The 24,582-nt window shown below is 57.5% G+C and overlaps 2 protein-coding genes across 4 annotated transcripts in view; one reads left to right on the top strand and one right to left on the bottom strand.

The window, feature by feature from the left end:
- The window catches only part of KIFC3 (kinesin family member C3), a 69,052-nt gene extending 53,327 nt beyond the window's left edge, over positions 1-15,725 (top strand). Inside the window, exons 21-22 of the transcript XR_010408167.1 lie at positions 15,096-15,272; positions 15,587-15,725. The gene's annotated coding sequence lies outside the window, so the exon portion shown is untranslated. The remainder of the gene's footprint in view (positions 1-15,095; positions 15,273-15,586) is intronic.
- Positions 81-21,454, bottom strand: KATNB1 (katanin regulatory subunit B1). 3 transcript variants are annotated; one of them, XM_054511311.2, is made up of 20 exons: positions 21,341-21,454; positions 19,916-20,215; positions 15,554-15,684; positions 12,559-12,676; positions 7,059-7,159; positions 6,636-6,677; positions 5,938-6,021; positions 5,579-5,694; positions 5,111-5,182; positions 4,792-4,942; positions 4,480-4,670; positions 4,251-4,381; positions 3,813-3,863; positions 2,829-2,896; positions 2,566-2,685; positions 2,325-2,474; positions 1,959-2,035; positions 1,805-1,879; positions 1,434-1,550; positions 81-308 (listed from the first exon to the last, which is right to left on the bottom strand). In XM_054511311.2, exons 2-20 carry the CDS (start codon positions 19,953-19,955, stop codon positions 230-232), a joined length of 1,914 nt encoding a protein of 637 aa, XP_054367286.1. In that variant the 5' UTR covers positions 19,956-20,215; positions 21,341-21,454; the 3' UTR covers positions 81-229. The 3 variants fall into 3 exon arrangements, with proteins under 3 accessions (XP_054367286.1, XP_045747003.1, XP_045747004.1); XM_045891047.3 differs by lacking the exon at positions 81-308 and adding an exon at positions 767-1,171; XM_045891048.3 differs by lacking the exons at positions 81-308; positions 21,341-21,454 and adding exons at positions 767-1,171; positions 20,342-20,493.
- Positions 21,455-24,582: the final 3,128 nt, after the last annotated feature.

The following is a 24,582-nucleotide window of genomic DNA, read 5'->3' on the forward strand; positions in this document are numbered from 1 at the left end:
GGAAACTGGCCTGAGAACCACAGCCCGCAGGCCTGGCCTGGCTCCCCCACCTGCCTTAGACCCTGGCCTTGCCCGTCGTGAACTGGCTGTAGGTGAGCACCCCCCTCCTCCCAGTGCTACAAGACCCCCCTCAAGCACAAGCTCAGTGACACCCCGCCCCCCGCCCCACCATGGGGGTTGTGCTGGCCTGCACCTGGTCTCGGCCTTGGCGGGGAATGCGCACAGGGGCTCAGTGGGGCCCTCTCTCCAACTGCGGCAAATCTACCAGCTGCTGCCACAGGAACAGAAGGGATCCGCACTGGCCGATCCTGCGGGGAGGGAAAGCTGGTCAGAGCCCTCACTGGAGGAGAGGGCCGCTGCCCCTGTCCCTGGAGGCCTCCGGGAGGGCGGCAGGGAGGGTGGTGGGCTCCGGCGGCCAAGCCTGCGAGGCTGGGGTCCTGGCACCAGGAAGTATACAGCTGCCGGCTGGCCCTGGAGGCGTCCACCGGACAGCTGGGAGTGTGGCTGAGACAGAGGGGATGGGCTGGTGGGGCCCGCCCCTCATCTGTCTCCCTCAGCCACGAAAGGGGTAGTTGCCACCACCTCCCCGCCGCAGTGCCCTGAGCTTGCCCCTTCCTGCAGGCTTGGCACTCCGCTGCCCCCTGCTGGCCACACTGCCTCAGGCCTGGAGGGGTAGCCGTCTGTCTCTGAGGGGCCCAGGCAGGCCAACCTGGGCCAGAGAGAGCTGTGCGGCCACAGAATGCCCCTCTAGGCAAAGAAACCAGGGAATAGTTACAAATTTAATAAAATTCGCCTTATAAATTACAGCAGCAGCCCCAGGGTGCTCTTTGCTGCCCCAAGAAGCGGGAGTTGGCCAAGCTGGGCAGCAGCTGCCAGGGAGAAGTTGTCTGAGAGCTCAGGGCTGTGCAGGTGGCCAGTGGGCCAGAGCCGCCGCCTCCAGGATGGCCACTGGGCTGCAGAGGGGGCCGGGCAGAGGCTCACGGGCTCAGGAGAGCACAGGGAACAGGAACGGGGGCTGAGGCCAGACCCGAGCGCTCCTCAGTCCAAACTGGCCATGAGCAGGTGCAGCTCTCGGAAGGCACTGCCGTGGCGGCCACTCAAACCCGACTTGCTCTTGACGAGGCCACTGATGCTCTTAAGCTGCTTGTAGCAGAGTCGGCACTTGTGTAGCCTGTGGGCACAGAGGTCGGGCACAGGTGCGAGGGCCTTCCCCACCACGCTACCCCCCTCCTCTGGGAGGCAGGCCGAGGCCCCGGATGCGCGACCCACCCCGGCCACGCCAAGGCGCAGGGCAGAGCCAGGCCACGGAAGAGCCCCGGCTTCAGCCACCCCCAGCCCCTGTCCCCGGCACAACCTCCTCCTCAACAAGCAGGCTGGGCGCCCACACCTGTGTACCCCCACGCCCCAACGCTGGCACCCTGTTGGCCCCTCACCTCTCCTCCCGGCTGATGTCCACACCCACAGAGGGGGGCGCCGCCAGGATGTCCGTGATCAGGGGCAGAAACCGCTGCAGGATCAGTTTCAGGGAGGTGCAGCCGGTCTGCACGTAGCTTCAGGGGCGGACGGATGGAGCCACAGACAGAAGGATCAACAGAGAGCAAGGTACACAAAGACAGACGTGGTAGGCAGAGGGCAGAGGGCTGGGGGCAGCACAGACTCGATTCCACCGTGGCCTCTCCGACTTGGCCGTGGCGCCACACACTCACAGGGGCGCCGGCCCTAGGGGGCCTTCCCATTGTCCCTGAGGAGCGTCCTGCCCCTTTCCGTCCCCACCGTGAGGCCAGTATGGCTTCCCCACACATACCTCTCATACTTGCTCTGCAGAAGCTTCTCGATCTGCGGCAAGACGGTGGTGCACAGGTCCAGCTTCCACAGGGAGCTAGGGAGAGGCCAGGGCCAGGGGCCCTTAGCAGCCAGCTCCGCCCACCGGGCCGGCTCCGCCCCCCGCGACTACTCACGCTTTCTGGTTGACAATGTTCAGGAGGTCCACTACCACCGACAGGTCATTGATGGCCACAGCCGAGTCCACCGACGTCTGTGCAAACAGAGCGCCTGTCAGAGGGGACGGGGACGGCCCGGCCCCTGCCCGCGCGGCGTAACGATGGGCTTTGTTGTGGGCTGTTAACAAGACTGCAGCTACGATGACGAGTGTGAGGCCAGGCCCGTAAAGAGGCGGTCAGTAAATGGCAGCTCGTGATGATGACGATGGCAGAAACGGACGCAAAGTCAGCCACTGCGTGGTGACAGGGGCCACCCAGCCCCACGGCCCACCCTGGCGCAGCTTAATTCTGGGGACGGCCCAGAGCCTGGGGGTAAGCGCTTGCCTTGATGTCGCCCGTGGTCCACACGGCCCGCACGGTGTCCAGGTTCTTGTGGCGGCTGGTGAGTACCACGCACATGGTGTCATGGCCTTTGCGGATCTGTGACATGGCGTCCTCGTCGACCAGCTCCGCCTGCTGGGGGATCTTCACGGCCTGTGCGGGACGAGCGCTCAGGTGCTGGCGGTAAAGTTCCGCCCTTGCCCCCTGGGCCCCCACCCTGCCCTCAGGCTGGACCCCCACTCACGGGCAGGAAGTCAGAGGCCTTCAGCCCGATGGGCTCGTTCCGTGTGGCGGGGATGATGGTGGGCTCGGCCTTGGGCGCAGGAGTGGAAGTGACAGCCGGGGGCCGGGGCGGGACCTCGAGCTGGTGGGGTCCGGAGCTCAGTGGGGAGCCAGCCCAAGGCCACCCTCTCTGCCCACCCTGGCATGGAGGGCCCCAACCTGGGTTCAGGACTGCGGCCCCTCTCCCAGCCCCACACCGTGCCGCACCTCTCCACCTAGACCTACATTTGGCACCGGGAACTGCGAGTCCGTGGCAGGGTTGGGCTTGGCTGCCTCCTTGGCTGAGACCATGTCTGGAGGCAAAAGGGAAAGATCTTTGGGTCAGGTCAGGCCAGAAGGGACTGGCAGGAAGAAGGCAGGGCTTGTGGTGGGTCTCTGGGGGGCACCTGTAACTGCGGGGGGGTGGGGGGAGGAGATGGAGCAGGAGCCGGTGGGGCAACTGAGGAAGGAGACATCAGCAGTGTGTATGTGGGGGGTGAGGGGGTCGGGGGACTCCTGGGGAGGCCTCCTGGAAGCTGGACCTGTCCCCTCCCTTTCCACCTACTCAACCACCTGTTAGAAAGGTGTCCAGCACCGCGTGTGGATGGGACCCAGGGAGCTCCCAGGAGTGGCCATCCCATCACATCCCTGGGAATGGAGTGTGTGTGGGCAGGGTGGGGAGAGGGCGATGGGAGGGGCTGGCAGTGAGGGGATGCTGAGTGGGAAGCACAGGAAACCCCACCTGGAGGGAGAATAAGATGGCTCCTTTAAGAGAAAGCAGGTGGAAAGGAGAGCCAATCTACAAGGGTGCCCCACCCTGGCTTCTCCAATCATAAGGCAGCAAAACCCAAGCCCCCAGCTAGGGCCTGGCCTCCTGCTCCTGGGCCCCAGGCCCTGCCCTCCTCCCACCCCCTTCCCACCTGCAGCTCTGCCAGCTCCTCCTCCTGTAGGCCCTCCGCGGCCCTCTCTCACCCTGCCCTGCCCTTGCCTCTGCAGCACCGGCCCCTCTGCAGACACAGCCGGGTCGCTGTCTGCCAGCTCTCCGCTCACTAGGGTGCGGGCTACTGAGGGGAGCACCTACCGCCTTGCTCAGGCTCCAGCACTAGGGCCTAGTGTGGGGCCTGGCGCACAGTTAGGTGCTTCTGGGTGAGCAGAGGGAAAAGATCTAGTGGGAGAGAGGCTGGAGATGGTGCCAGGGCAGGGGAGGGCAGGCTCTGCTCCCCGACTCACCATCCTCGGGGGGTGCCGGGAAGGGCTCACTTCTTCGGGGTGGTGTCCGACCTGCAGAGGCAAAGGGGGCTGGGGACTCACATTGGCCCGGACTGGCCTGGGACATTGGGGGGGGGGGGCGGGGGTGGAGGGTGGTTCCCAGGTACACGCACAGCTCAGACCCATAACCCTGTTCCCAGTCCCAGAACCCTCAGGCCTGCCCTGCCCATCTACTTGCCCTCGTGGGGCCTTCCTTCGCTCAGTGGGCTGGGGCACTGAGCGGCTCCTGGGCTTCTGCTGGGGCCTCGAGGACCTGGGAACAGAGCCTGGGGCTCAGGTGTGAGCTGGGAATCCAGACCTGGAAGCAGAGCTACTCGACACTGTGCCCATAAAGCACCATCTGCCTCCACGCACAGATGGGGATGCCGGGTGGGGTCGGGGGCAGGGGGCGGGCCTCACTGATGCTGTTCTTGGGCTGGAAGATCTCGTTGTACTCCTCGGCGTTCTGGATCTCGGCCCGAGACTCCCGCTCGTCCCGGTCATCCTCACTGCTGGGGCTGCGGCGTTCGCTCTCCGAATTCTGCTTCACCCTGTGGGGCGGCACCAAGCCGATGGGAGGCCGGCCCGGTGAGCCTGGGCCGGGCCCCACAAAGCCTTCCCAGTGCCGGCCCGCCTCCTAGCACCCCACCTCTGAGGCTTGCTGCAGGCTGTGCTGGGCCGCTCATAGATGCGCCGAAGAGGGGCACTGGGGTGGGCCGGCTGCTGTGCCGGGGGCCAGCTGTCCTGCACGGGGTCCTGGGCCACTGTGCCCGTCCTGGTGACCCGCGTCAGGTCCACCACGTAAGAGGAGACGTTGCTCTGTGAGAAGGCCACACCTATCTGCAGGAAGCAGCAGAGCTGGGGTATGGGTGGGCAGGACCCCAGCAGGCCTTGGGGGGCGCTGGGGGCCCGAGGGGAGGCGGCGGGCGGCCAGGGGAAGGGCAGGGGGTGGCGCTCTCACCAGCTGGTCGTTGCAGACAGCCAGGTCAGCGACCTTGCCCCAGCTGACTAGGACCACGTCAAAGCAGCGCTCAGGCTCCCAGCCGTAGACGCGCAGCGAGTCCTGGCAGCCGCTGTACAGGCAGCAACCATCGGGGTTGAAGAGGACGCTCCTAGGCCAGGCGAGAGTGGGCCATGGGTCCCGAGAGAGCCAGGGAGGCTGTGGGGAGCCCCGGACAGAGGGAGCAGGAGCGGGCATGGGGAAGGCCCACCCACAGCCCACACCCATGTCCAACCGCCCGGCGGGAGGACCCAGACCCACCACCCGGCTGCCTGCATACCTGACAGGCCCTGGCTCTCCTTCGATGCAGCTCACCACCTGGAACTTCTCCAGATCCCAGAACCGGATGGTCCTGCAAAGGCAGTCAGGCTGTGCTGGGAAGCTGGTGTCCCCGTGGTGGCCTCCACGCCGGCCCATGGCCCGGGAAGCCCACCTCTCTGCAGACGCCTGTTCCCCGGGCTTGGGGCCACTGAGAGCAATGCTTGGGGCCAGGGGCTGACCCTGCGCAGCAGGCGGAGGGACTTGGCCGGTGGGAGGTGAGCATGGGCTTTGGATCTGGACACGCCATGACAGCCCAGAACACTGGGACTGGGGAAACCAGGGTTCAGGAGAGATGGGACCATGGCTCCATCCTGGCTTGGCTGGATATCAGGTCAGTCTACATAGCATCAGGGGGCAGAGAACACCTCGGGACGGAGAGACAGAGATGTGAGAGATGGCAGTCACGGGTGACAGGCCTCCTCCTCACCTGTCCGAGCTACCAGAAGCCAGGAGGTACTCATTGGGGTGAAACTCCACCACGTTGACAGGCCCCGTGTGGCCAGGGAACTCGGACATCATCTTGCCAGCAGTCAGATCCCAGAGCTGGGGCAGGGCAGGCGGAAGGTCAGGACCAGGCTCGGGATCTCGGCTGCCCACTCCTCCCTCAACTCCTGCCACTCCCCCCTCCCCACCACCCCCAGCCTGCCCTTGATCTACAAGCCGCCTTCCACCGCGGACCGGCCTGGGATACGCGAACCTGATCAGGCGGGAGGCGAGGACCCGGCCTAAGTGCGCTCAGCAGACCCCAGTCCCCAGTCCCTGGGCCCATGTCAGGCCAGGAGCTACCTTCACCGTGTGGTCATCTGCGGCCGACGCCAGCCACTTCCCATCAGGGCTGAACCGGAGGCACCGCACAGCCTGGCTGTGTCCCTGAGCGGAGGACAGAGCGCTGAGCTCACCTGCGGGCCTGGGCCCGATGCGCTGCCCTCCTCCACGCCCTGCTCCACCCTGCCCTGGACCAGCAGGCGAGGCAGAAGCCGACGGCCGTGCGCTGGAGAGCTCACAGACGGACACCACCCCACGCAGTCACCATTCCCAGTGCTGCAGGATGCTCTAGGAAATCCCGATTTCCTGCTCAGATAGTCTGGGAAACGACATATCTTATGCCTCTTTTTGGAGAGTTAGGGGTCTTCCCTTAATGTCAAGGATCTAAAAACCACCAGAATTACATATTCATCTCAGTGCTTCCAAAGACATAGGAACAGGAACCCTCTTCACCAAACGACACCAGTTATCTGCCTGTGGAACCAGAGCATGGAGCACAGTTTGGTAAACACCACGCTGGGAGGATTCATGGAAAGCGGGGGATCCACAGCACTCCTGCTCTGTCGAGATTCCTGCTTCTCACTTGGACTCTCGTTTCTCACATTCTCCCCCATGTTGGACGGCAATCCCTGCCAGCCCCGGCCAGGGTCTGGGCACTACCCCGGCGTCCACGCCTACATGCTGCTCACGGAATGATCGCCAAAGGGCTCCTTCCTTACCCTATATCGGAAGACGCAGCCTTTCCTCCTGATGTCCCAGAGCTGCGGGGAGAAGAGCAGGGGGGCAGAGTCAGGACAGGTCACGACCAAGGTGGGCTTGGGCTGCAGAGGCCTTGCCAAGCCCCATCTGGGAGCCTGGGTCAAAGGGTGGTATGCAGCCACGAGCAGAGAGGGGTTCCGGGCACCCCAGGTCATTACACCCCAAAATGACAGGAATCTGGAAACTGCTCGTGAAAGCTGGGCATTCTGAGCAGAAACATCTGGCGAACTTTTCCACATCCCCCTCCCTCGGAGGCTGTGGACACAGCCACAGTGGGAAGAGGCCCTCCCACAGTGCCAAAAGGCCCGCTCCTCAGGTTGGACGCACAGTCCAGGGCTCACCGCTGGCCCAGTGGGGGACACGGGGCACCGACAGGGTCTCACCTTGATGTTCGTATCCTGGGAGCCCGAGGCTACGAACTCGCCATATGGGTGGAAGTCCAGGCTGCAGATGTTGGCTTTGTGGCCCATAAGCGTGCGAAGAACTGCCAAGGAAGAGAGCAGAGACAGGGGCGTGAGGGGCAAGCCAGGCACCTGGCAGAGCGGGGGCTGTGGTGGTCCCGGGGCTGTGCTTCCATGGTAACTGCACAGAGAACCAAAACAGCAGCGATTTTAGAAACACGGAGACAACTCAACCAGAGTCCTGCCACCCCAACACCTGGCCTTATTTTTGTCCCGAGAGGTGACAGCCATTTGTCATGACCCGAGCCCCCTGTAGCTTGTGCCCCCGGGCTCGTCCCATTGGGCTCTCGCAAGGGCGCTGTTCCTGGACTGCAGAGCTGGAAAACTACTGCACTCAGTTCATGGACAGACAGACCGCTTATGTTCTGCTGGCCATCCCGCCGTGGCTGAGACAGAAGAGGGAGGCAGGAGAGGTCCATGCTGGGGGAGAAGCTGCTTGGTTGAAGAGAGAAATCCAGGAAGGCTTTTTGGAGGAGGCTGTATTTGAACAGGATGTCCGTGAGTGGAGGGTGAGGGAGGATATTAGGCAGAGGGAAATGGTGGGCAAAGGCCCCAAGGAGGGCAGTGTGGAGGGCACGCCTGGAGCAGCTGTGCTGAGCACAGCAGCCCCCTGTCCAAGGGATCTTGAGGGTAGCTGTGAGGATGAGTGAGGTGCTGTGAGAACCGAGAGAACACACAGAGGACGTGACTGGGGCAAGTCAGCTCCTGCTGCCCTGGGAAACCTCAGCTCCCATCCCTCCAGGTTTTGCTTGCACCTCCGTGGCCAAGCCCAGCTTGGCCCACAAGCAAACCTTGTGTTTCCATCTCACAGTGTTCCCTGGTAACACTCGAGTCTGCCTCTTCTCTCTGGCCTCAAGTGTCTCCCTTTTTAGGAGATTTATAATTCTGCTGTCTGAATGAAACTGATCATCCCATAAGTACAGGGGCCAAGGGTGTGGGAATCCAGCCATCCTTAGGTTTGAGCCAAGGTGAAACAGTTGCCTTGTGAGGCGATGAGCTCTCCACTGGAGGGGGTGTTCAAGCAAACTCCAAATGTAATGCTTTAGGGACAAGAGAGTTGAGCTCCGGGCACTGAGTGATTTAAACTCTCCATCCCTCACGCAGGTCCAGGGCTCTAGAGCCAGACAGAAATGGGAGCAGTCCTGCTCCGCTCGTCGCTTGTTATGTGACCCTGGGCAATCCCTTACCCTCTCTGAGCCTCACGGTGGGTCATGATCAGAGTTAAGCAAGAAAGTAGGATACAAGGTGCTTAGCATGGGCGTGCACACAGTTAAGTACTCAATGAATACCAGTTACTTATTCTTGCGGTCATTCCTTTCTGCATGAGAGTTGCTTCCTCCATCTCCCAAAGTGAACCTTCTCCTCTCCTCCAGCCTCAGAGCACCTGTCCTGGTTCTGTCTTCTGGCACCAGTGATGACCACTACTCAGTGCCACGGCCATTTGGACGCCTCCCGCGTCCCCAGGACGGCTGCTGAGCACGTCTGGGGTGCAGAGGACAGCCTGAATGACTTCAGCACATTAGCTCCCCACCCCCACAAACAGCACCAGGAGGCGGGCTGATGAAGGCTCAGAGGGTGAAGCAGCCTGCCTCAGGCCGGTCAGCAGGGCCCAGAGCCAGAATTTAAAGCAGGCATCGGAGTCCTGAGAAGCAGGCTTTACCATGTGACCCTTTACCTGAGTCAAGGGAGCTCATCTGTCTAGGGCTCCTAAGACAGAGCCAGGCACACCTAAAGGCAGGAAGAAGTGAGCTTCTCTGGTGGTTCTCTGCCTCCAGGACAAAGTGCACCCCTCTGCCCACAGCCCACCACATCCACCCATCCTACTTGGGGCCACTCCGCAGCAGGCACCAGTCCCCTGCCGAGCCGGGACTAAGCCGCCTTTACATTCTTCACAGGGTGTGACAAGGTGCCTGCCACGTCTGTCCAGTAGCTAATTCAACCACACCAAAACCTCAGCCGCTCCTCCCCACACTCTGGAGCGGTCATACGCCACCGGGGGCTCACGCACGGCTTTGCTGGCCAAGTCCGGGGCCCAGAGGGGCCACACACATGCTGGTCCCTGCTCCAGTCCATGCCCACCTCCCAGCCCACTGCCTTGCATCCCACAGCAAGGCTTCCAAAATCCTGCCTTACCCCGAGAGGATGCGGCAAGTTCCACCCCTGTGTGGGCCAGATTCATGAAACGCAGGCTACCTTCCTGTGGGATGGCTGGGCTGACCCACCCCTGCCCTCTGGCTGCGACGTGGAAGCAGGCAGGACCACATTCTTCCGGCGTGACTTCTGCCCTTGCTCTTCTGTCCCGGGAGGGCCCTTGGAAGGCGTCCTACCTCAGGACTCAGTCGCAGGATCCAGGAGTTGCTGGCTGGAGGGGCGTCCTGGATCTGTCTGCCCTGTGTGGGAACCTCCACGCCCTCCCAGCTGATAGCTGTTCAACCTCCGCCCAAACTCTCCAGCAACGGGCTGCCTTCAATGCAACCCACGTGATGCTCAGCCAGCCCTTTTTAGAAGCCCCTCGGCACCTGAGTGCCCAGCTGCCCCTCATTTTCACTCAAGCTGTGGTGGGTGGGAGTGGAGGTCGGCCTGTGGTCTTAGCTCTTCCCACCAAGGCCGCTGAGGGCAAGTCTCCGTTCCATCACTGAACCCCTCGAATGGCAGAGCGAACAGCACTGGGATGGGAATCTTGACACCAGGATTTGCATCCCAGCTTCCACCACCCCAGCCATGGGATCCTTATCAAGTTCGGGGACCCTCCTTGGGCCCCAGTTTGCCCATGTGTCAAATAAGGGGGCCCTGCCAACCCGGCTCTGCATCAGAATCATCTGGAAGCTTACTAAAAGCCAGATTTGGGGCTTCTGCCATTACTGAATCAGGTTCCCTGGGCATGGGGTCTGCGCCAAGTGTTTGAAACGAGCTCCTTGTAGAGTAGCCAACCCTGAGACTCCAGGGCCCAGGAATCCCACAGGTGTCTGGCTTTCATTCTTTGCCCGCCTCAAGGAACTCCTCACGTTTCCCTTATGAAGTAGTCATGGCTGAGAAAGCGTGGTGCCTCGGCTTCTCTCTTTTGTCCCTTGCTCCTCAGTGAACGGTGAATGGCTGGAGCCGTCCACGGGGGCTCAGATCCAAGCAGAGACGTCCCAGGAAGCAAACTGCCTTCTGGCTGAGCCTTTCTGCTCCCTCACGCGTGGCCAGGCAGCAGGAGTGGCGTGCTGGGACGCCGAGCACGTAGCCCCGGTTTGTCACCTCACCGGCTGTCTCACATGCACCCGTCTCCGGGGGAGGGGGCGGGCGAGCGTCACCCGAGAGGCCCAGGGGCGCCATCTGTCTTGAGGACACCCGCGCAGCAAGAGCACCGTCCTGAGCAGAGAGAATCCGGCCACCAGGCATGCGTGGCTGACGCCTGCCGTCCTGCAACGGTGGTAGAGCCCACAGCCCAGGAGAGGCCCGGAGAGACTCGGAGTCTCAGCCAGGCAAGGGGGCTCTCGTTTGGACAAAGCAGCCTCCGCAAACCCCCCACCAGCGCTTCCCTCCCGCCCGGCACGCTGGAAGGTCCAGGCTAGACGCCGGCAAGAAGCAGCCAGCAAACTGGTTTACTTGCGCCTCTCAGGGCTGCTCTGCACAGTGTTCTGAAAAAAATGTTGAATTAGCTGTCAACATTTAGAAGTGGGGGGGAGGGGAGCGGATTTCCACTTAAATGTCCAGATTCCCAGCTTCTCTTGAAATATCCGTACGGCTGGCCACACTGGGCCCACACTGCCGTGTGGCCGCACCCACGGAGTCTGAGAGCCCCCCTTTTCGGGAAGGCGAGACCCCACATGGCCCGGAACGAGTTGACACACGGAAAGAACCCGGTCAGGATCTAGCAGAGGACCAAGGGTCATCACCGCAAAACCCCAGGACACTGGGACAAACAGCCTACGAGCTCGCAGAGAGATGGGAGAAGCAGGTCCCACGCGAGGGAGGAGGAGACAGCACGGACCTCCCAACAGCCACCAAACAGGAGCCTAACATGCAACGCAGCTGCACCTTCTAATTCTGAGGGAAAACAATTGCCAATCTAGACTTCTACAGACTCTAAGAAAAAAAAAATAAAGGATGAGGGTAGAATAAAGTCATTTTCAGCCACCAATGGTCTCTAAAACTGTGCCGGTCACACACCCTTTCTCAGCAAGCTATGAAAATGTGCTCCAGCAAAAAAAGAGGCAGAAAACCGAGAAAGATGATAATGCGGAGTCTGGCACAGCACAGAGACGAGAGTTCCCCGAAGACAAGGCGGCCCCAAGATGGCGGCTGGGCTGCAGGCCCGGGTGCTCCCCCGCCACTGGGACCCGGGGGACAGAGGCTCTGAGAAGAGCCGCCTCAGTTATGGGATGGCTTTGAGCGTAGCTCAAGGAGAAGGCTTACTATTCTGGCAGAGAATCTGGGGTCGAATTAGTAACAGATGTAAAACACAGACAGATGGAAAAAGAACAGCTCTTAACTCTAGAAGAAACACAATCAGCTGTGAGTAACAGTGCTATGGGCCTGGTACCAGAAATACTGACGATGTACACGGAGCAATTAGGAGAACAGAGGGGCAACGCTGGGAGTGACAAGGGTGGGCCAGCAGCTCTAAGGTCTAAGCTCTAAACTGCTTGTTTAAGATTTTATTTTTTTAAGTAATCTCTACACCCAATGTGGGGCTCAAACTCACAATGCCAAGATCCAGAGTCCTATGCTCCACCGACTGAGCCAGTCAGGCGCCCCTAGGAGAACTACCTTCTTGTCTTGCATGGGAGGAAGGCAGCAAGAGATAGGAATTGCCATAATACCATGTTGCTTAGGAAAGGGAGGTAGCAAGACAGAAGGCTGAGGTGTCTGGAGAATGGGAAGGAATGGGGTGAAGGCTTCTCATTTCCATCGTGGTTATTTGTAGAATGGCTGGCATTTGACTTTTTAAATTATGTGTAACTTCTATAGAAACGAAAACAAAGCTCAAGGAGACAGAGGATCTGCCACCTAAGGCCCCGTTCCTGCAGGCAATAGTTAGCCGAGGCTAAGGGGCGGTTGCACCAAGTCAGGGCATAACCCCCCAGTTCTCCCCCACAGGCCCCCTCACTTGTTTACGTGTCCTGCATGGCCCCTGGCGGCAGTGATATTCTTCCAGGTTCTGAATCTACACAAACACCCACCCATCCATCCACAATAGTCCATCTGGACCCTTCCTGGTGCCTCCTGGGTTATCAGCACTCAGAGACGGCAACGGTATGTTGCTGCTGCTAGGCTCAAGGGAGTGGGCAGTCGCCACACTGTCTGGTCAGAGTGTCCAGGAGGGAAGCACCCAGTGTAGTCAGGACAGGCTTCCCGGAGGAAGCAGCTCAATAGCAGAGCCTGAGACAACACGGCCGCAGGCGTGCATGTGGGGAAGGCAAGCGCAGATGCCTACTTTTGGCAGCTTCTAGGTCCCAGACGCGGATGGAGCCTGACTGGGAGCCGGCCACGATGAGCTCCTCCGGGGTGTTGAGGCGGACACTCTCCACTGGGGACGTGTGACCCGTCAGGCTCTGTGGAGAGAGGGTAGCAGCTTCAGTGCCTTGCGTGGAAAACCCCCCAGCTGCTGCCCCACATCCTGGCTCCCTGGGAAGGGCATCAGCAAGAAGTGGCTCGAGCAGGGAGGCTGTGCTCCATGGAGCCGCATCTAGGCCTTTCTGTGGATGGGCTGGGCAGCTGCTTCTCTTGGTCTCGGCCTCCAGGGTTAAAAGTGGGCCAGACCCGTCATGCCCCAACCCCTTCCGACGGCCTACTGTGCCCCTGATGTGGGCATCATTTGCCAAAATGGTCCTGGGCCCCTTGGAGGGGGGGAGCAGCTGACCCTCCAGCCCTGAGTCCAAACCACCGCCCACCTAGGCTCTGCTTCTGTTTCCACTCTGCCCGGCCAAGCCCCTCCGTGGGAGAACCCCAACAGAACCAAGGCCCGGCTCGCAATGGCACACATCTCACCCCTCCGGAATGCCTGGGTCCCTGGTGGCTGTCCCTGGTAGAGGTCCCTGCCACGTTCCTAGGCAGGGAATTGTGGAACCCAGAGAGAGCCTATAGTGACTACTGGAAAAAACTGTCACCCAACTCGGTGCAGGCCAGAGCCGGAGCAGGGCTGAGCCAGGTCCTGGCCCAGCCCCTGAGAGGGGTGGGAGAGAAGGCCGGAATCTGAAGTCCATGGCATCTGTCACTCCCCGCCCAGCACCGGTCACCCCAAAGCACAGCGGAGACGCCATCATTGTTTGCTAAGACAACATTCTGGGGGGGCAGGGAGGGGCGGTAGGGGAAACCGCTCCCCAGCAGAACTGCCCAAAGGCCAGTCACAAGCAGCTGTGACTCCCAGCCATCACCGGCGGGAGTACAAATGGGGATAAACTCCATGGGGGGGCAACTGGGCAAAATTGGTCCACATTTAGAAATCCACATCCTCTGCACACCAGCAACTCCACCCCAGGGAGCTTACCCTGCACGCGCTCAAGCGCAAGGCAAGCCAAACAGACCCAAGGTCATTCCCCGCAGGGAATCTTTCTCACAGAAGACCAGAGGCTATATAAATGCCCACCAGAGGAAACTGGTCCGCTAAGCTGCAGTCACTCTCGCAACTGAATACTATTTGGCTATAAAAATGAACGAGGCGACCATCTGAAGATGATAAACACTGATCTCCATGATACTTTAGGTGAAAAAAGGTGGAGAACGGTGTATATAGGATACTGTTTGTATAAACAAAAAAAAGGGGGACGGGGAAGAAAACAGATCTACATATTTGCTCACAGATGTAGAAAATAGTTCTGGAAAGACACAGGGTAATCAGGGGCCGTGGTCGTCCCCAGAGAGGGATGTGGGGGTCAGGGGAGGAAAGAAGACTTCTTACTTCTTGCCCCGTGTCCCTTGCACACTGAGCTATACGAGCTCACGTGTGCTCAGAACACACAGAGACCATTAGACGTGGACCATATAGAGGGAACTAGTATATGTCTAAATCAGGGTGAGCAAGAAGTCGCTGGGTCTGCGGCACTCAGAGGCCTGCAGGCTGACTCCGGAGTAAGAAGTGGGACGAGAGCATGGGGTCACTTCAGGCCCGTTTTGGCCAGTGTTTGTTGGCTCGTTTTCCATCTGTATGTTACTTTGGCATTTTGTGGGGGTGGGACACATTGGAAGCCTGAAAACAAAGTGAAACAAAACAAAGCAATTTCAAGTCTGCTCTTCACCTGGGCCCCAGTTCAGCTGGGACTCAGTCCTTGGCTGCATCTCACAGAATTACTGAGGTGATTAAGTTGCTACTAAAAAAAAAAATCCCTTCCCATCCTTTTTTATCTTTATCTTTCGTGGCCAAGAATCAAAAGAATGTTAATACCCTGTGCTGCCAAGGTCATGAAGGCGGAGAGGGCAGGTCCCTATGCTGCTGGAGAGAATGAAAATTGATTTCTGGAGGGCAATTTGGCAATATGTTTTGAAAGCTTTTTAAAAAGTGCACACCCCCAGATAATGCAAGCATCACAGATCTGCTCAAAGACTGAGGGAGATGAGGACGTTCACCTCCGTGGCTGAGCAGAGCCAAAACGCTGGAAATGACTTTTATGCTGGGAACAGGGCGCGCGGCGAAGCTAATTCTGGCTCATCCCTACAATGGAATACCACGAAGCCATTAAAAACCAGGTTGTAGAAGGGTATTTGTTGACATTGGAAATTGCTCGCAAACAATAAAGATTGTTCTCTTCAAAACCCAGGCTACAGGAGAGTTAAGACAGTGTTCCAAAAATGTACTGTTCTACATCCACGTGGTGCACATGGGTAGGTGTTTGCACGCGTCTGTGTACACGCGTGTGCGTGCCTATGATCTAGATGGACCAGCACCTAGACGGACACAGACCAAAATACCAAGTGTAGTGGTCTTTGGATGATGGGAATAGATAGAATTCACTTTTGTATTTTTTCCTCCTTTAGATTTTCCAGTTTTGGGCAAGGAATTCGTTGTGTGACCAGGGGGAAAGTGCTATTAAAGAACCAGCTCTCCAACCAGCTCCAGCCAGGTGCCCGCAAATCCTTTTTTGTGGAACCAGATAGGCGATGGTTCAAAGTAACCTCCGAGTGCTGCTGACAGGTGGACGGATGGGCCACTGGGTGAGCCTCCATCTCGGGCCCATGGGCTTATTTTAGCTCTCTCACACAGGCTCCCTGGAACTCTGTCCACCACCAGGGGACCTCCAAATACATGAGGGCTGGCCACGGTCCCAGCCATCCTGCGGGCACTGATGCTGTGTTGTGTCCCCCTAGCCTCCCGCTGGGTGCCCTGGGCCTGACAGAGCCTGCAGAGCTGCGTGCTCCCCACCCCCTAACCCCGCCCCGCCCGCAGCCCCCTCCCTGGGCCTCTGCCCTGTTCCCCACCCACCAGCGAGGCTCACCATGATGCAGTTGGGTTTGTTGATGGACCACAGGTTGACACGGCAGTCGTCCCCACCGGTAGCCAGCAGCCGCCCGGAGGCCTTGCCCAGGACCAGCGAGGACACGTTGCTGGCATGGGCGACAATCTCCTCTACACAAGGAAGGACAGGAGGAGAAGGCAGTCAGAGGGCTAGTTGCGGCCTCGGGGAAGAGGGCTGGGCACTGCCCAGCGCGGCCCCTGGTCCTGGCACCCGAAGCCCAGGTGGAAGGGTCTGCCCACTTCAGCTCCCCTTTGGTGCCAGACACCCCGGCATGACCCAGAAGGCTGGCTGCGAGGGCAGGCCTTGCACCCGAGGCAGGAACGACTACTTCCCAACTTCAGGTATTCCTGTCCCACCCTCAGGCCGCAATTTGCTCTTGTCTCTGCACGTCAACTGGTAATATTATTATGCTTACTCTGCTCAATTTAAAACATTGACTTGCCTTCTGTATTTAGCTCTGTCTACATAAAGACAAGCAATAAAATCCATAAATTACAAGACTGATACGTTCATTATGCTTTTTCTAGAATACAAAACGAAAAACAATTATTATAATGAAATATTGACTCGTGTAACCACCTAAGCATCTCTGCTGCTGCTTGCTATCCACGTAAACCCACTTTGGGGAACACACATTGAGAACCATTCGGGTCCACTCTCGACAAGCTGTCTCCAAGTGAGCTCACCCAGGGCTTCAGCCCGCAGCTTCAGAATCCTGGACGAGGTTCTGGTCTGAGCTCTGCTACTGCAGGCTGTGTGGCCTTGGACCAGTCACTCACCCTCTCAGCGGTAAACGGGGATAATAACAGTGCCTGCCTCACTGAGTTGCTGCGGACCCACCGAGCACATGCTGTAGGCTGTGCTTGGTGTTGTTAGTAAGGCTAAGGCACAGACGGTGGGTGACGGGGACCCCGGCAGGCCCAGGAGGGTGGGCTGCATGAGGGTGGGTGGCAGGAGGCAGCCGACTGAGAGGCCTGGGGAGGAGGGGCGGGAGTGAGGGATGACCAGACAGAGTGGGCGGTATGGCCATGGTGGGCAGCCGGGAGGGCCCCTGACCCGGGCTGCTGGGGAAGCAGCGGGGAGCAGCCAACATGGACCACGGAGGGTCTCGTCAGGGCTCCAGAGAAGACATGAGCAAGGAACCAAGAGGCAGCCCGGGCCTCCAAGCCAGGCCCTAAGTGAGTTCCTCCTGGGAACGGGGAGGACAAAAAGACAGGTCTCCCCGCCCCAGCAAAGGGAAACTCCAAATGTGCCGACACCCTGAGGCAACTGGGAGGCTGGCTTGACGGGAGGGAAAGGGCTTGCGGTTGTTCCGCAGAAGGCCTCTCCCACGCTCCAGCTCCCGCCTCCGCCCCGCCTGGGGCTCTCTGTGGTACGGGCTTCAGACTGGGAAACAGGGCCCAGAAAGGCTGTTTGTCAGGCAACATGGCTCAGAGGGGTTGTCAAAACTGCCAGACCCCAGATGACGCCCCACTTCAGGGCCCAGCCTGGCCAAAGCCAGGGACGGGCAGCACCCAGCCCCAGCAGAGGTGAGAGTCTCCTGCAGGCCCAAACGTCATTGGGGGCCTCGGGGATGCCATCACTGGACCCAAGGGCGCTGAGACCCTCCCTAGTCCTCATCCCAACTATGGAGCCTTCTGTCCTCTGGACACTGTAGGGACAGATGTCTGGGGTGCTCTGGGGCTTTGGCCATAGACTCTCATTGGTTCAAGAGCTGCTGTTGGGCCCCAGTGGCTGGCCAACTCAGAAAGAGGGCAAACCACCTTCTCTCTGAGCACTCTGTTCCCAAGCCTTGGGCCCTCTCTCCTTTTCTGAAAACACTCCCTGCATGCACTGCCCCCCAGTTGTGACCTACCTATAAGGTCTGGGTGTCTACCCTGGCTCTCACCCTTCCCAGGGAAAGTTCTGGCTGGGCCCCACCTCCCTCCTTGGGCACACTGCTACTCCTCTCTGGGCCTCAGGACTACTGCCCCTGGAGACAGCCCTTAATTCATAATATACGTGTTTCCTGGGTATCTGCTCTAGGCCCAGCACTGGGGAGCCAGTGGGGAAAGACAGCGAGAAGGTTCCTGTGTTCATGCTACAGCCTGATCAGATGGGTCCTGGGACAGGGCATCCAGCTGAAGACCCACAGACGTTGGGGTGCGAAGGATTTGTAGGCTAGGCCCTTCTAGAGGGGCTCAGATCACTCCCCTCTAAGCAGCCTGCCTAGGGTCTCCAGCCTGCCTGAAGCCCCTAGAGGGGCCAGGGACCACGGGAAGAGGGAGGTAGGCCACGGGCACCAGGCAGAGGAGGCCTCGGCAGGGGCATCAGCCCCAGCCCTCCCCCTCTAGCCTGAAGGACAGCATCCCCCAGTGGCCCAGGCCTGGGTACTGAATTCGAGTACAAACAAATACAATTCCTCACAGCATCTCTTGGCAGGCCAGGCTGATGGCTGCAGGCCTGCACCAGCTTCCCAAGCTCACCTGGCACAACCTGGGCCCCACGTCCCAGCCAGAGCTGGGGACACTGCATTTGGTCAGAGGTGCTGAGGATTTGCATCCTCAACGGAAGGTGCAGAGAACCAGGCTTCAATGACTCAAGTTGGCCTAGCACCTTCTGATCCTTGCTGGACTCTATAGGCCCAAGGAGCCAGGGGTCATTTGGCTTTGGGCTCTTCAGATAGCTTATACTCATGGAGACTGCTATGCACGTGAACTTGTCAGCAGGGTCCAACATGCCTGATCATATTACCTCTTGTTTGAACACTTTGATGGCTTGACTTTGCCTTTAAGATAGAGCCAAGGCCTCAGAAAGACTGGGGTCCTGTGGACATATGCCCCCAAAGACCCCAATAGCCTCATTCTTTCCACTGCTGTGTGGCAGCCTATAGACTCCTTTGAGCCCTTCCAACATGCTGAGCTTCCTGCCCCAGGGCCTTTGTATATGCTGTTTAGGCGGCCTACAGCACTCCCCTATGCCACCTGCCAGCATCTAGTTAATTGATTCAAAGCACATGTCCCAGTTTGGAATCAGACAAGGAGAAATGGAGGGGTGTGGCTACCTGATTTCTGCCTCTTGCTCTCCCAGGCTCTGAGCCCCATTGCACAGGGACCTCATCTATTTTGGAACCTGCTCCTCCACCCCCCCCCCCCAAACTATCTCCCCAGTGCTTGTGCTTGGTTCTGTGCTCAGGAAAGACCAGCTGTTGAGGGAATACATAACACCAATCAATACAAAGCCACCCTGTCCAAAGTGTACCCTCCTTGGGAGCCCATAACAGGGTTCTCTCAGAACCCTAGGGCTAAGAAACAATTTGAAACTACCCAAACCTCTCATTTTACCTGTGAGCACACTGACGTCCAGCAAAGGGCTTTGCCCAGGTTCTCACAGTTAGAGTGGAGGAGCCTTGCCCAGCTTCTGAAAACCGCTCAGGGACAGCTCATAGCAGAAGGTGACCAGTTTGGGCACACCGAATCTACGCCAAGCAGTTATTATAGGTGGGGTAAGGCAGTTCCCAAAATATGATCCGGTGGACCTTGGGATCCTCAAGATCCTTTCTGGGGGTCCAAGAGAACAAAACTAGTTTCATAATAAAATACCAAGATGGTATTTCACTTTTACGCTCTTGTTTGCTCACAAGCATACAGGGGGGTTTTCGGGAAGATACAAGGCATGTGATAACACCATCTCTAATGGTATGTTCAACTGTACATTCTTGTGTCTTAAAATGCCTGAGTATTGACTTCTAACATGGAAATATTGATAACTCCCATGAACAAAAACTCGTTGGGGTCCTTAACAATTTTTCGAAGTATAAAGAGGTCCTAAGATCAGAAAGTTTAGAGCTACTAGTGGAGAATAATGTGAGGGTGGGTGGTGCTGGTGCTCAGTGACATTCCAGACCACTGCCAACATCTCTCAGCCTACCCTCTCACCGCCCCAAGCCCCCTCCCCAAGATTCCCCCATCTCACAGGGGGAAGCCTGACTCCGTGAGAGGTTTGCAAATGCCAGAACACCTCTCAGCATCTCTCCCCCAGTCCCGCCCATCAGCCTAACTGCACTAAGTGCTTCTCTATGTTCACCACCCCGCGTGGGTCTCACAGCAGCTCCACAATGCAGGTGTGATTAGTTCATTGTAGAGACAGGAAATTGAGCCTCAGAGAGGTTAAGTCACCTGCCCAGTGTCACCCCGCTAAGAAGTGCCAAAGTCATGATTTGCATCCTGGTCTTTCTCACTCCAAGACTGGGAGTCTCCCTCTGTGCCAAGAATAGGAGATAAAGCTGGGGGTTCAGGCCATCCAGCAACAAGAAGCTAATAGGATAAATGGATGAAAAAGGGAAAAAAAAAAATCACTCACGTAACTTCCAGGCCGTCTTGGTGACCACAGGGGTGGCCATCCTTCAGTTGGCTGGCACCTGAAGCTCCACCCACTAATTAGACTGTGCTTTGCTTGTGGGGTGGGGGTGGATCCCCCCCCCCCAGACCCGCCAATCAAGTTGGCAGGGAGTTCCCACACATCCAGGCAGAGGGAATGCCTCCTGTCTTAGCCCTGGACCGCCTCGTGGTTTCACAGCAGCCACAGCAACGGCCTGTGTGTGCCGGTCCGGATCCCGGATTATGGAAGGTCAGGCTCGAGCCATGTCAGTTCAGCACTGGGCTGGAACACAAACAGAGGCGATGGCTTGTCAGAAAACACTTGGTGAGAGTTCAGGGAACTCTGGGCTTGCAGAACTAGAGTGCAGCTCCCCGGATCACCAAGGCTACTGGAGAGAGAGACACCCACCAGAGCCAGGAGCTGCACTGCAAGTCGTGTTTGAGAATCTGGAAGGGGGCACCTCAGGTAGGGTGGCTTGGACCACAGGGGAAGAAAGGTCCTCCCAGAGGCCAGGATGATGGGATGGGAGGAGGCTGTTTCAGGAGGCTGGCTGCCCGAAGTGCAGCAGCCGCCGCAGTGGGGCGGGGAAGACCACATGTCTGCAGTTCACAGAGATTTCTGGGAGTCACTGTTTGTCTGACGCTGTGGGAAGGGGGTGGAGTCAGAAGCAAAGCTTTGGGGCCCAGGAGAGGCACTCCAAAGGCAGGCATTTAAGTCTTCTCTGGGAAGAATGTCAAAGAGGGCCCTGAGGGTCCAACCCCTCCTTTGGCGGCAAGGGAACTACTCGTGGTCCCTGCAATTCCCAAAGACAGTACTGGGAACCATGAGTCAGTATGCGTCCCCAACTCTAAAAGGCCACCTCATGAAGCCTCTACCCCCTTCTTCCAAGCCTCTTTCCCATGAACGCTCTCTTCTCCGCCCCTTCTCTCCTGGGGTCCCCAGTTCTGCCCCTCTAGTCCTCTGTTCATTCCCCTTCTCCTTGCCGCCTGTGTCCCCCATTCGTGCACATCCTGTCTCCTGGGCTCCTTAACTTGACTCCTGCCTCGCCCGACCCGCTTTATTCCCCTTCCTCTTCTGCTATCAGTATCCCCCATTCATTCACTCTCCTGCTTCCGGTGTCCCTATTCATCACTCAGCCTCCTGCAGACCCCCGGCTCCTCTTCCGGCTTCCCTGGTTTTCCCCTCCGGCCCCCACACCCGTCCCGCCCGTCCGGAGGCTGGGGCTGGTCCCTCGGCCTCGCCTGATCCTCCCACTCCTCTCAGCTCGCGGGGCACGGGATCCAACCCTCCCCCCGCCCCCCCCGGCCCCGGAGCCCTCTCCGCCACAGCCCGGCTCGGCCCCGCCTGGCTCGGCCCAGTATTAGGCCCACAGTCCCCCTCGCCTCCTCGCCCCCTCGCCCACTCCACCTGCAGCTGAGGCTCCGGAGGCCGAGGCTCCGCTCCTGGCGCGACCCCCACTTGCCTCCATCCCCTGCCCTGATTGGCCGCTGCTTGACAACCGACCCTCACAACAAAACCTCCGGCTCAGAGCCCCGCCCCCTCACCTCCCGCACCAATCAGCCGCCGCGAGCGCCTCACCTCCAGCCAGGTTTGACCAATCGCAGCAGGCGCTTCTGCCGCTCTTCCTAGGTACTCGCCCCCTTTTCCTGAATTGGACTAATCACGAGGAAGGAGAATTCAAGAGCCGCCCCTCAGCTTCTAATGAACCAATGAGGGCTGCCATTTCTTTGGTCCCGCCTCTGCCTTAAGCTTTCCCTTTCCTCCCCTTTCCTTCCTCTCCCTCTTAGTTCGCGTTTGAAAACATTGCCAGACGACCCCTCCGATGCCGTCTGTGCCAATCGCTTTAGCAACCGTCCCTATTTAACCAATAAGCGCTCGCCTTATTGGAAAACAATTCCCAGGTAGCCAATGGGAAGGGAACGTCAGGAGCAGCGTGAAGCCGCGGACCTTCCATCTTGGCGTGGGGCAAGGAGGCGACGAGGTCTTCGCCCTTTGCTATAGTTCCTACTTCTTCCCTTTAGTCGGGAGGGGTGCTGCAGTGGCCTCAGGACTTTGCCCCTCTTCTTTGGCTCAGACAGGAGACCTCCAGGGAGACGGAGACTGATCCCGGGTCCGAGCCGCGAGCGGAGCCTCGGAGCGCTGCACCACGGCTGCGGTGTCGGTGAATGGATGAGTGGGCTGCTCCCTTAAAAGGACCACCAACTAGAAATCCGAGGAAGTCCGGCTTTATTGGCCTCGTGGGTAGGGTGGGCTTAGGGAACGGCCGTAACTGGCTGGAGCCTGGGCCCCACACGTGGTTGGGCCGCTCGGGAGCCGCTTAGGAGGGACTGGACCCCACAGGAGGTGCCCAGGGCCTGGTGCCTAAAGACCCCCGAAGCTCCCCGTTTATCCGCCAGCCTATCACTGCAGCTCGGAGCAGCTTGATCTCTCGTAACGCCTCCGACAACTCTAAGAGTAGGAATCCTGTTCCCATTTACGGATAAGGAAACTGAGGCCAGGATTTAAGGCGCTTGTAATAGGCCACACGACCAAAAAGAATGGTGTCGGACTTGAACCCTTGCTGTTAAAGCAAAGTCTGTGGGTTTCTCCACTGAACTGCACTCACTCCCAGAGAGAGGCAGAAGGTCCACCCCTCACGTTGTGCTTTTGGGGAGTGGGTTGAGAGACGTATATGGGCACTATCAAAAGAGAACTAGATTAGCAGAATAAAATCCGATCAAGCCTGTCCACTCTGTATTTCCCCCTCAACTTTTTATTGTGAAAAGCTCCACAGAGAAACTTGAAAGAATTCTACGATGATGTATAATAGTTTAATAGTACAGTGCACCTGGTGGATAACCCAACACTTGCTAAGATTTTCCATATCTGCTTTGCACCATGTAGGTGTTTTCTTTGAGCGATGTGAAAGTTGTCGACATCAAGACATTTTACCCCTAAATGACACGAAATACTGAGCATGTACCTCTTAAAAATAAGGCCCTTGTCCTACACAACCATTGTATCCCCACACCAAAGAAAACAGAATTCTCTGAAATCCAGTCCAGATTTCCCCAATCATCCCCAAAAGCTATATAAAGGTTTTTTTTCCTAACTCGGAAATAAACAAGATTCACCACACTTGGCTCTTTTAAGCTCATTCTGTTTCAGTCCCTCATTTTTTTTTTTTTTAAATGACATTGATCTTTTGAAGAGATTGAGTGGGCCTTTTACCTTGTAGATTGCTCTATGTTATGATTTTTGTCTCACTGTTTCCTGCTAGTGTCATTTACCTTGTTTCTTTCCCTCTGAATTTTTTGCTAAATGGAAGTTAAAGCTTGATTAGGTTCAGGATAAGCATTTTAAAACACTTCATATTGAAGTATAATATACCTACCCCACAGAGCATGTACTATAAGTGTAAAAGTGAGTTTTCACAAACTGAACATGCTCAGGTCCAGAAGAACATTCCTAGCATCCCAGAAGCCCCTGTTGTGCTTCCTTACACCCCAAGAGAGACAACTATTCTGATGCCATCAATTAATTTGCCTGTTTTTTTTTTTTTTCTATATAAATGGAATCATGCAGCATGTACTTTTTTGTATCTGGGATCTTTTGATATTGCATATGAGGAACCCAATGTGTTATTCCTTGTGGTTATAGTTCATTCATGTTTTGTAACCTATTACTGATATTTTAGGCTAGATCACTCTTTTTCAGGGAGCTTTCCTGTGCCTTGTAGATGTTTGCAGGATGTTGAGCAGCATGCCCAGCCTCTACACACTAGCTGCCAGTACCATTCTCATACCAGTTGTGACAACCAAATAGGTCTCAAGACCACAATTTATGTCTCCATTCTACTATTGATGGGCATCTGGGTCGTTTCCAGCTTGGTACTAATACTGCTGCTGCCATGAACATTCTAGTACCTGCCTTTTAGTGGATGTATATGTGCATCTTGATTGAGTTGTTCATCATTCTTGGTCACTGAATGGATGGATGAATAAATGGATGGGGGAGGGTGGATGGGTGGGTGGATGGAGCACAACCTAGGAGCAGAATTGAGCCAAAGTTTAGTTTTACTAGATACAGCCAGTTTTCCAAAGTGGTTGTATAGACTGACCCTTCCACTGGGAAAGCTATTTGAGAGTTCCAGTTGCTTCTCATCCTCCCAACTCTTACTCATTTTATGCATACTAGTGGGTGTGTGGTGGCATTTCATATCCCGGTTGACTAATGAATTTGACCCTTTCATGTGTTTATTGGCAACTTTTTAAGCTAACATTGAGTGCTTTCTATGTGCCACTTCCGGTCCTGCCTGCTTTACAAGTCTTATTTAAGACAACAGTGCCATCCCATTTCACAGATGGCTACATAGTGGCTGGTAAGATGCGGAGCTGGGATGCTGTTCTTTGCAGTCTAATGTGGAACTCCCAAGTTCTGGAGCATGCACCTTGGCCTTGCCACTCGCACTCTGTCATCTGGGCCACCCTAGCCACGTTGTTGAGATCTAACCAGTTGTTTGAAGGTGGCCGCGGGACCATCTGCAGAGGTGCCGCAAAGACTCAACATTCCAATGGTGGGAAGGAGAGGGAGAAATTGAGGAAAAGGGCCAAGGTGGGTGGGGAAAGGTGGGGGGAGTCTCAGGCTATAGACAAAGAAGGGAAGGAGAA

Source organism: Mirounga angustirostris, unplaced genomic scaffold, assembly GCF_029215605.1.
Source record: "Mirounga angustirostris isolate CCGP_5_RB_7025 unplaced genomic scaffold, mMirAng1.0.hap1 SCAF_16, whole genome shotgun sequence".
Lineage (NCBI taxonomy): Eukaryota > Metazoa > Chordata > Mammalia > Carnivora > Phocidae > Mirounga > Mirounga angustirostris.

Bases quoted from the DNA above. Each gene is read 5' to 3' on its own strand.
- KATNB1 (XM_045891047.3), bottom strand. From the start codon at position 19,955: ATGGCCACCCCTGTGGTCACCAAGACGGCCTGGAAGTTAC. The intron at 6,022-6,635 runs GTAAGGAAGGAG...TCCTCCGCTCAG, and splicing joins GCTGCGTCTTCCGATATAGG to GGACACAGCCAGGCTGTGCG. The intron at 1,551-1,804 runs GTATGTGTGGGG...CCGCCCCTGAAG, and splicing joins CTGCAGAGCAAGTATGAGAG to CTACGTGCAGACCGGCTGCA.